The sequence below is a fragment of the Pteropus vampyrus genome, unplaced genomic scaffold, assembly GCF_000151845.1.
Source record: "Pteropus vampyrus isolate Shadow unplaced genomic scaffold, Pvam_2.0 Scaffold572, whole genome shotgun sequence".
In the NCBI taxonomy this organism is placed as follows: Eukaryota; Metazoa; Chordata; class Mammalia; order Chiroptera; family Pteropodidae; genus Pteropus; species Pteropus vampyrus.
Window position 1 is genome coordinate 139,239 of NW_011889353.1, and position 12,254 is coordinate 151,492.

General features: G+C 33.9%; 1 protein-coding gene across 8 annotated transcripts in view; it reads right to left on the reverse strand.

Moving 5' to 3' along the window:
- Nucleotides 1–12,254, reverse strand: part of DPY19L4 (dpy-19 like 4) — a 63,366-nt gene that overhangs the window by 31,234 nt on the left and 19,878 nt on the right. For all 8 annotated transcript variants that reach the window (XM_023525581.1, XM_011384359.2, XM_023525586.1 and 5 more), the window contains 2 exons: nucleotides 5,937–6,060; nucleotides 1,164–1,298 (listed from right to left, as the gene is read on the reverse strand). In XM_023525581.1, the coding sequence (XP_023381349.1) occupies nucleotides 1,164–1,298; nucleotides 5,937–6,060 (259 nt within the window). The remainder of the gene's footprint in view (nucleotides 1–1,163; nucleotides 1,299–5,936; nucleotides 6,061–12,254) is intronic.

Genomic DNA, 12,254 nt, shown 5'->3' on the forward strand with positions numbered 1-12,254 from the left:
ACTGCTTCCTGCAGCTGCTACTTCTATGATACTTTCAGGTTTTTACCACCCTTTCAATTAGCAAATGAATGATTTTATACTCAGTTAATGATTCTTTATATTAAATTCTCTCTATTCCAATAACCTAAATGTTGGTACTAACCAGGATTCCAGACCACCTGAGTATATGAGATAAAGAAAAGAAAGAGAAGAGCAAGAAGATTCCTAAAATCTGGCTTGGATGAGGTATTAAATACTTAATAAATATTTATAAATAAAGAAAAGAAAGAACTGGCAAAAAAGGAAAAAGATAAACGGAAAGAACCAAATGTTGATGGGAACCTTTAAAGACCTCTGGCAGGAATATAAACTGATACAGCCATTCTAGAGAAAGGCTTGATATCTAGTTAGGTTGAATATGCACATATCATTTGACTAGTAATTCCATTATGAAGTATATACTCTAGAGAAATCTTGTACTTATGTGCCATATGACATGTATAAGAATGCTTACAGCAGCACATGAACAATAAACTGGAAAATAATGAATAGTCCACCAACAATAGAATATATAAATAAACATAAATGAATAAAATATAGCTCTGTACATGACCACTGATGACTCTCAAAAGCAAATCAGGCAAAAGTAAATATTTCCAAATACATATTTTTTAGGATAACATAGATAGGTGGTAAAAACCATGAAGAAAATAGGAAAGAATTAATAAGATTCAGGACAGTTAGCCTCTGTTGGGGAGGAAGCAGAATGTGATTGGGGAAGAGTTAGAGAGAGGTTTCTGGGGTATTCAGACACTCAACTTATTGGCCCAGGGGGTCAAAGACCCATACTTTATTCTAATAATGTATATACAGCATAATACACTCTTTTATACATGTTCTATTTTTCACTCTTTTTTTTTTCTTTTGAAAGAAACAAAAATGGAAGGAGAAATACAGAAATGGAGAGGAAGTAGAGGGTGACTTTTCCCTTAAACTGGGTTTAAGGGTATTTTAAAGTACTTCTAAAAGGAACAAAGGATAAAGAATTTTGCAATCTTTTGAACAGAAGTATAAATCAGAGCCTATTATAACATTTAAAAATAACACTAAATAGATTTAAGATTCGATACTGCAAAAAACATTTCTCTGGATTTAAAAATCATAATTTCAAAATGCCATAATACCTTGTCACTTCGCTCCAATGAAAAACTATCTAGCAAGAACAGAGATATTGCTTGAAGAAACAAGAGATAGTGGCTGTACTCCCACATCATCATAAACGTGTAAGTTGAAGCACTCATCAATAAGTAGCAAAACCTCTAGGGAAAATAAAAGAAAGAAACTAAATATCAATAGCTTTATTACTATAAAAAAATCTTTGAGGTTGTCACTTCAAATTGGCAGCTGTTAGTAGTTTAACTATAATTCTCGAAACTTTATTTTTAAATCACATAATCATTACTAAATATTTATAACACAATAAGATCTTAAAACACTCTAGAGAGAAATCAACCACTTGTCCTTCAAAGTTCAACATCATATTGAAAATTTCTAGAAGACAAAGGAAAAAAACTCCAGTACAATTTTCTTTTATCCCCAAAGAGGTAAAGAAATAAATATATAAGAAAATGGTAAAAGATAAAAATAAAGAAAATAGTGGCCTTTACTAGACTTGGCTCTGGTGGGCTTTTTTGTTATTGTTAAAATAACTCCTTTCACCCTACAAACTAATTTCACTTCCATGGTGCTTACTGTTTTCATAAGCGCTTCTTCCATTTAATTAGTCTGTTTACACCTCAGCCTATTCCACAGCCCATGGAAGAAAGTCCACTGTTTTTTTTTTTAATTTCATCTCAACAAAAGAATGGCCTTACCTGTCCCCAATGCTTGTACTGTCAACCATATAAAACTGTTTTCCTCTGCTGAAGAATTAAACACAAGGATTTCATTGCTTTGCCTGATACATGCCTGGGTAAAATCAATACTGTCCTTCCAAATGTCATCTCCTAAGTGATCCCTTAGTGAGAAAGGAAGTCTGTGAGAAATCCTTTAGCATATTTCTAACAACAGTGTCTACTACTTCTGAAACCAGGGGGAAACTGAGTCGGGCTCTTGCTACCTGTGCCATTAAGCCAAACAACTGACACAGGAGTTGGACTAAATAGAATAAGTGTTTATTAGAGAATTGCAATTTCCCAGAGACGAGGCTTCTGCTCCAAAGACCTGGCTCCCTGGGTATCTCAGGAGCAAAGACTATATAAGGGAAATTGGTAGTCATGGACTAAGGGAATAGAGTCATGGGAACTAAGGGAGCTAGGGTGGCTCAGGTCATCTATCTTGCATTTTCAGCTGGGGCTTGTTTCCCAGGCCACCTGGAGGGGAGGAACTGCCTTTCCCAAATGAGTGAGAGCAAAATGCGCTGCTTACAGGAGCAGAATAGCAATTTTGAGAACAGCAGACCAGCTGCCTTTCTTGGGTAGAGCAGGCAGATGTTCATGAGGACTGCCAAAGGAGCAAACAGTGCCCATGGGAAAAGCAGAAAACGTCCATGGGAGCAGGCACTGCCCAGAGTCCTTTGTTCATTGTCTTCCTTGGGGCTGTTGACCAAGTAGCCTTTTCTCTCTTCTGAGTACATAGGGGTCCTTCTTGACTTTTAGAGATCTACATTTTTATTCTCAATTCCTCCATCAGCAATAGTGTCCAATAACTTTGTTCTGATAAGAACAGTGAAGGAGAAGGACAATAAGGGTCAAATCAAGAAACCAAAGATAAGAATCGTGGTTCTCTAAATCATTCGGTCTCAGCTGACTAACTATACTGATTGATAAATGCCAGAGTCAGAAATATCTCAGGAGATATAAGAATTTTCCAGCATCCTGAATAAGATTAACACCAGTGAATAAAATGTAAGAGATGGAAAATTTCCACCAGCTGGTCAAAGAATACCAATCACAAGGCCCAGAAGATCTCAGCAGTGGACCACATAAGTTTCTGTTCTATGAAAGTGTTCTGGAAATGTGGAACAACAAGAACTGAAAGAACCATGTCTGAAACCATCATCCCCAGAGAATCCAGTTACAGAAATCAGCGAAGGCTCAGATCTAGATCAAGCCTAACTAACCTAACTGGCCGTTTGGAGAATACTTTGGGGATGCTGGAGAAAAGTTACAATATAATGAAATATTGTGAAATAAACTGCTAATTCCAAGTGTTTATTCTCAAACTACTTAAGAGCATATAGTGAAAATAGATAGAAATAGAAGTCAAACACAATCTGGACAATTAGCTAAGCTTTTTCTTTCTCTGAAGATTTTCAAAATTCTGTACACTCTTCTCTACCCCTTACCTTACTTACTCACTTCATTTTCAACTATGCCTTTACTGGGAACTTTTTTATGTATATTACTTAAGTGACACATTAAATGGGTTTCAGTAATCGACCACATATGTCTCTAGATGGCTTCAGATAACTGCACAAAAGATTTGGGCTTGGATATCTTGATGCAACTGGGACCATGAGATCTAGTCTCAAGAGTGGGAAGCAAAGTGCAAAATATATGATTAAAATATACATGTTGCTGGAAAACTACTCAGGAATGAAAACAAGTAAATTACTGATGCATGCAACAACCTGGATAGATGTTAAGGGCATTAAGCTGAATGAAAAAAAAAAGCCATTCTTAAAGAATAACATACTATATAATTCCATCTACAGAACCTTTCAAAGCAACAAAATTATAGTGACAGAGAACAGATCAGTGGTTGCCAGAGGTTAGGATTGGGGGAAAGATGTGACTATTACAGGGTACTCTAAGGGAGTTTCTTTGTAGTGATAGAACAGTTCTATACCTTGATTATTGTGATGGTTACTCAAATATACACATGATAAAAATTCATACAACTATACATATTCCTTCTCCCTCCAAAAAAGTACATGTAAAAAAAGTTAGAATAAAAAACACACATACATACTTTGAATTCGTTTAAGATAAGTAGTAGAAAGAATTCCCTTACCCAGCTTCCCCCAATGACAATATCTTACATGATTATAATACACTGTCAAAACCAGGAAACTGACATTGCTACAATACTATTAATTCAGGTACAGACATTTGTATTTCAAAACACACATAGATGTGTATGTGCAGAGTGGAGTCGAGGGTATGAACATAATTGAAGAATAGAGCAGTTTTGCTTTTAAAAAAATCGAATCGTTAACCTGAAGGGTTAATAATACACCATGGTTAACTTGCTTTTATTTTTTTGCCATCTTTAAAAAATAAAATCCTTAATATTGTTATCCCTTTAATATTTGCATACAGATATTTTGCTCTTGTTGTGTATTCTTGAGTACTAGATGAGTGGCTAGTTATAAATAATCAAATAACTGATAAATGCAATTTTCTCCTTTATCTTAACAGAGGAAGATAGGGAAGGAAGAAAAGGGGGAATATGTTATGAGTACTTTGAAAACAGAGAAAGACAATTGTGGTTAAATAAAAAATGAAAAACAAAATGTAACCGAAAATAAGAGTATAAGCTATATGTGGACCCTTTAAAAAAGTACAGGGTCCTTGGTAAACACTAGTGACCTGGAGAGAACTATCCTTTTCACTGTATATCCATTTGCATTGATTGATTTTTACCATATGTGTAATGTACATATTATTTTTTAATTTTAAAAAAGTTGGAAAACAGTTAAAACATAAATATATAACATGGCAATGAAAAGATATCCAGAAAAATATCAAATATGATAGAAGGGAAAAAAATAAGTTTACACTACATAACTTTTCCATAACTCCTTTTAAAATAAATTAATTTTATTTAAAAGATACTTAATTAAACCTTTTTTAGGCAACAAAAGTTTTGTTTTAGTTCAAAATAATCGTATATACAAAGAAGCATAAGCAGTTCATTTTAGTATATTTACTATAAACTTTTATTCAAAAACTTTAGGACTAGTCTTCCCTAGGAGAAGGCTGCACAATCTAACAGAATACCCAGTCACAGACTCCCTGATGACTAAAGAAAATATTCTTGCTCAGAAAGCACTTTATACAAACACAACAAAAGGAAAATTATAAATCTGAAATGTGTTAGTATTATTCTACATTAAAAAAGAGAGATAATAGCTTCATAAAAAATGAAATAAAAAGTTTGCAATGCTTGGAACATTTGTCATCACTGAAGGGAGGAAAGAATAGTACATTTTTCAGAGGTTTCAAAACAGAAAACAATTAGTGCATCTTATTTCCCAGCCAACTGGGTTCAACAAAAGCCTTGCCTTGGTCCATAAGGTCTCTTTTCCTAGCCAGGAATTCTTAACCAAAGATAGAGGACTGCTACATTTCAGTTAATTTCAATATAATTGGTTGCCTTTACAATCACTTTTATTTTACTTTATGCATTTAAAATCATTATTCTGAGACAGTCTGTAAGCTTCATCTGACTACCAAAAGGGTTTACGTCAACAACAATAACAACATCTAAATTCTTTGGGACAATCTCTTGAAACTCACTAATCTACTTATACCTCAGTCACAGAAAACATAGGGTAAATAGAAACTATACAGTGCTACCATAAAGGTTAACATTGCTACATTTGTAGTCACGCTTTATAGCTTCATTAATATTTAACTTATGACCAAAGGCCATCAGTGTTCTAGAAGTGAGAGCAATGATAAAATAACAATGAGGCACTAATTTTCAAAATATGATATTCTTCATATATTTGTCAAGTAACTGCACTAAAACAAAAGAACATCTCCTTCCTCCTAAAAATAATTTACTCTCGAATTATAGAACAATAGTGTTATTTATAAGACTACTCAACTACATCCTTTATTGTGTAGTAACAACTAGGCTTCATTAAATTTAACTCTTAATATGATTAACTTTAAAATTATGTATGTTTGTAATACATCAGAATTGTGACAAATAAATTTGCATCTTACCTCTCCATAAGTATTTAAGTTGCTTTTTAAATAGCCTGTAAGTGCAGCAACTTGGCATGCAAAATATGGTAGTGCCCAGTTTTCTCTTAAAGGAATGGAGTTTTCAATTCTTGTTGTATCTACCCTAAAATAAACCACAGATGAACAGCAAAATTGCAAGACATTATATTTGTGTAACACTATACTTTTCAAAGCACTTTCACAAATATATCGTTTTCTATAACAATCCTGTGAGTAGACATAGACAGAGCCACCACTGCCTATACAGCACCTTTGAGCAAATTAATAGTGTCTCATCCCTTACTCACCACCCCCAGGACCCCAGGACAACTTAGTGCTGCTGTGCACTGCTTGATAAATAGATGGACTTCTGTGAGAATTTGAAAAAGGCATCCCTACTCTGGCAGATAGAGCCTCGTGCTACAGCACACAGCTTGCTCCAGGTTTCAGCCTCCATCCTCCCTTCCCTTAACAAGATGGTTACCCTTCTTGAGAGCACAAAATTAGCAGGCCTGGCAGATGCGAAGCTCTTAATCCCCTTATATATGAAATATGAAGTGAGCTCAGAGAGGTGATATGACTTAATTAAGTCACAGAGGTAGTAAGTGGCACAAGTAGACTTTGAATGCATTTCTTCTGATATCTAATTTAATAATCTTTTCAATCAGCAGCTTACCCAGAATTAACATTACAGTAGTCCTTTATGTGATATCTATAGGCCTTTGAAAATTCCCAGAATCACAAATACAGAATGTCTTTGTAAGCTCCTCCTTAGCTTCTCAATTTTCACTGAGAGCCTGTTTTCTCCTCTGTGTATCCTCACACCACAATACCTTTCCAACAATCATTAAATTTGAATCTCGTACACTCACTCAATGATTATTTTTCATACAAAAAACAAAGGCACTATTGCTTTAAAAACTTTATGTAAATTGCTGCACAACTCTCCTAAGTAATGAAGATGGACATACTCACAGGTAATTCGTTCCATCAATTGTGGTAGAGCCATACAATAGGATACTACTTAGAAAATAAAAGGTAATGAACTACGGATACACCCAACATACATGAATCTCAAAATAATTATGCTGAATGAAAAAAAGAGACCAAAAAAAGTATACACTGTATGACTTCATTTATATAACAATTCTAGAAAATGCAAACCAATTTATAGTGACAGAAAACAGTGGGACAGTAGTAGAGGTGGGGTAAGAATAAAGAGGGAGGAATTACCAAGAGGCACAAGAAAACTTTTGGGGATGAGAGATGTCTGTTATATTGATTTTACTGATAGATTCACTTGTGGCTAAATGCCTAAACTGATCAAATTGTACACTTTATGTACAGTTTATTCTATGTTAATTATACCTCAACAAAACTGTTAAAAAGTATTAGAAGAAAACCTGTCTTCTATAAATGTACAATTGAATATATATTAAAAACAAGATCATACCTGAACATTAATGAAATAAAAGCTGTAAAGAACTTAGCGGTGTCTAGAACCTAGTAACAGTATTAGATCTCAGCTTTCATAATTCTATAATAAACTGTTTTACTTAATAGTATATTATGAGCACTTTCTGTAATATGTACATGTCAATAAACATACTTCAAAAATATGTACTGAAAACAGCACATCACTGTATAGATCTATCATAATCTAATCAATTCCCTATTGTTAAATACTTCCTTTGTTTCTGAATTTATGTTATAAAGTTTTTAAAAACTCGGACCAATGTTTTTATGTAGTAATCACTGCTTTCGTTGTTTAGTTTTAATCTTTTAATCCACTTGGAATTTGTTTTAGTATGAGTGCAATAAGTATTTCTTTTCCAGATTTGATGTTCTAATACCATTTGTTGAACATCATGTATTCTAAAGGCCAACTATTTCATACAATAGTTTCATACAATAAACTGTTGTGAAAGTTAACTAAGACAAACAAGAGATTCACATGTCATAGTCAGAATGTGGGAATGAAGAAGAGGATATCTAGTCTCAATTCAGGACTCTGCCAACCACCCCATCAGCTCAGAATTGGGAAGCTGAACCCAGCAAGCCCCATTCCAAAGCTTCACAGATTGCCCCCACCCAGCTCACAGATTAGTGACAGAATAGTGCAGTGAAATTGCAAAACTACACCAAAAACACTGACTGGAGAAGGGAGAAAAGGAAGGGATCCTTCTCCTCTGGTCTCTGCAGTACAAACTAAGTAGGATCTCTGCCAGTTATTCTCTATACCTGGACAAGCCTCTTCACTGCTATCTTCCTGGACATCTGTGCTATTCCATCTCTTCCCCTCACCATGCTTCGTGGTAGTGAGAACCAGAACGCTAATAGTGGGGCATGACAAAATCAAATAAAATCCACTTTTTCTGGCAGAGTCTAGCAGACAGCAGCACAAATCAGCCGTTCAAAATTCTTGTTAGATCAACTGGGGTTCAAAGACCTGAAGATACATTCAGAGAGATCAGCACACTCTGAGTTTAATTTTGTTTTCATTTTGAACACAACATTTGGATAATCACCTTGTAAATAAAACTCACTATTGCCAAAAGATTTGAGGACTCACTTCCATGTTTGTGTTAACAATCTAGGTGGCAACGCAGTATTACTTCAACTGGTTTGGGCTAATCAGAAAAAAAAAATGAGATGGTCTTAATACTAAATGATGTATTGCCAAATAAAAAATAAAATGATGTTCTGATCATTGTGGTAAAAACAATTTCACAGTGGACTAAACAGAGCGACATGATGAGAACTGAATCATTTCATGGTACCCAGCTACGTAGGTTTGTTTTGATACTCAAAAGAACCTGCTGGACTGAGTGTAGAAATTTGGCTTCAGCAAAATATCATTTTTTTCACATTAAATTAATATTTTCAGTTACTATCTTACTGGTCTGTTATTTCACTAGTAAATTGGTTTAATAGTAGCACAACTGCTTTTAAGCATAAGAAGCTTACCATGTTTTATATTTAAGTCACATTATAATTCAAACTATTTAAGCCAACACATAGAATCCGACAGAAGTTTTAAATATAAAGTATGAGAAACATTGAGTTATTAGATTACACATGTAAACCAGTTGGTATGTCAACATATAACGTGTGAGAGTTTAAAAACGTCTATACAATATCAGTATAACTTTTAATGGCTGCATGTTCCTTTGTATCAATTAATTACAATTTACCTAACCATTTTTTATATTTAAGTGGTTTTCTAATTTTTCATATTATTGAAAATAATACTATAATAAATAAGTTTAAGTAGTAAACTTTTCCCTCTTTTTTCTGGATGACTTCCTTGGAATAAAATGGAATTCCAAAATCCTACTACCTAAAATTGAAAAAACTTAGACCTTCACAAGCATCCTAAGTACGCCAATATTATCACAACAGAACCAGCATCATGTGTTACCACTATTTTCTGTTAACTGTACATTTGGGACATGTGCATTCATTGCATCTTACCTCTTTACCATTCCCAATATAGTTACTTTTTTCCCCAAAGATTAAATTTAATATAGACTTTGAATCACATATTGTCTTTGCTCTTCAAATATATAAAGATGTTTCCCCTGAAAGTGATACCTAGGTATGTATATGTAGACGAGATTTTCTAGTATGCCTACATCTTTTAAAGTTTATAACACAGGAGCTATTTTACGTTGCTTTTCCTTTATGGTGTTAAGAAACAAGTAACCAAAATACGATTAAGAACACTACCAATGATTGTAATAGAATGGAATAATTAAAATCTTTTTATACTTTTCTGAGCAATCAGATATAAACTCTAAATCTTATGAATAAAAAAGACATTCTTTCGTGGCATTAAGATATTTTCTCCAATAAACTTAATTTTTTTTTAAAAAAAAGATATATTTTGCAGTACAGTGGACCCCTGAACAATGCAGGTGTTAGGGGCACAGAACCCTGCATACCTGAAAATCTATGTATAACTTTTGGCTCCCCAAAAACCAAAGTCATCGCTCAATATCTACACAAAGGATTGGTTCTTGGACCCCAACTCATACCAAAATCACGGATGCTCAAGTCTCTTGTATAAAATGGCATAGAACAATGCATACTGTTGGCTTTCCACATCCATGGATTCCTAATTACGGATCGAAAATATACTGTATTCAATCTGAGGTTAACTGAATCCACAGATGTAAAATCTGGGATATGCAGGGCTGACTGCAAAAAAATGCACATATAAGTTGACCCACATAGTTCAAACCCTTGTTATTCAAGGATCAACAGTATAAGATATATACCAATAAAAAATAAACAAAATGCAAAACAAACATTAAAAAAAACTACTTGCTAAGTATGTTTTAATTGCCAAAAGATACATTTTAGTAGACTAGACCAGGTTAATTTTTCTACTTAAGTCCTGTTCCAGCTAACTCGAATATACAGTGTCACTAAATAAGGCAAACAATTGTCATCAAAAAAAAACAATTTTCTTACAATTCTTACTAAGGTCTCTAAAATACTCTCTTTGACAGTGAGTTTTAACTTCTTTACTGTTATTATTTTTACATGAAAAAGATGCCTGGACTTCTTCAAATTTCTGATGAAGACAGCTCTGGAGATTAAAGAAAATGAATATGAAAAGTTCATTGCAGTCTCCAAGATGGTTCACAATGGTCCCTGTCTCTTGGTATTAACACCCTGTGTAGTCACTTCCCATGTTGCACCACAACTAGTCTGTGACAAATAGTATATGGTAGAGTGATGGTATATCGTTTCTGAGATTACGTTATAAAAGACATCTGGCTTCCACTATGGCACGTTCACTGCATATTCTCTTGGATGATTCACTCTCAAGGAAACCAGCAGCCAAGCTGTGAACAACCCTATGGAGAAGCCCATGTGATGAGAAACTAAAGCCTTCTAGGCCAACAGCCAATAAGGAACTGAGGCTTCTTATAAACGGCCACATGAGTGAGCTTGGAAGTAAATGCTTAAAGCCAGTAGAAGGCCCTGAACCAGAGCCACCCAGCTAAGCCACACCAGATACCTGACCTTCAGAAATTGTGAGATTATGTTTATTGTTTTAAACTGTTAAGTTTTGGGATGATTTGTATATATAGCAATAACTCATACATCACACAATCAAAAAGCAATCCTTTTAGAAGGTCCATATTTCAAATAATGCTTGTATTATACTATATACCATTTCACTCTAAAAAGCAAGACTTTCTAGACTTGGTCTATGAGTAATGAAGTAACTTTCTATGAGTGTGCTATTAAATTTCTAATAATGAATACTAAAAATTTTAGAAAAGTACATGGCAACTTAAAATATTCTCTAACGGGCACTTTCTGACATATCATCTTCTCTCCCTAACTAATATCCCCACCAGATTCTCTAATACTATTCTATATTAAAAGAAACCAGAGAGAAATGTGTAATTCCAAATCTTTCACAGGGAATGTACAAGGTGCTTGCTCGCCTTGTTGAGCCAGAAAACAAAGTTTTTAAAAATTAATGAAGATATGTCAAAAGAACTCAGAAGTCAGCCTGAGAGAACTCCTATTGACCAAAGTGTTACAATTTGAGCAACAAAAAGAACAATTATGATATTGGATTTAGCCCTAATGAAAATCCCTAAGTAGAGGAAGATATTAAAAAAGAGAACACCAGAAAAAGTTTTTAGCATATCTGAGACAGCTACCAAGAAAATCTCTTATTAGAAGTTGGTAATTAAAGTGAAATTAAACATTCGTCTGACTTTCTAATATGAACTGAATTTAAAGATAACCAAAGAACTCTGGTTAAGTAAAAGAAAAAAAATAAACACCTTTGAAAAATGAAGAATGTAGCTAATGAAAATAGCAAAGTATAAATTTTATAAACCCTAATGAAATTAGTCATTTCTGTAAAGATTACTAACTTGAGTTATAACCCATAGCTAAATAGTTAATGGTGAAAAGGACATTCATTTGGTGCCCCAAAACACCATACAGATTATTTTCTAGTCTTAAGAAGAAAACATGATTATTCAATAGAGATATCAGACTGTCATCCCCCCAAACCAGCAGTCAATCTCAGCTTTACTCAGGGGAGGCCAACTAAATACCATATAACTTCTAATGTCACGGAACATGAAAAGCACATCATCTATGATACATTTTAATCAGAAATGTTTATCTGGAACCCATTAAGCCTTTAGATATAACTTCCAACTTATGGAAACAAAAGATATAAAGGAAAAAGCTAGATGACACCACAAGAAAACAGCAAGAGAAATCCATATGGTGTAACAGTGTGTAGCACAACTGAATAAGTTCCTTCAAAAAGCCATT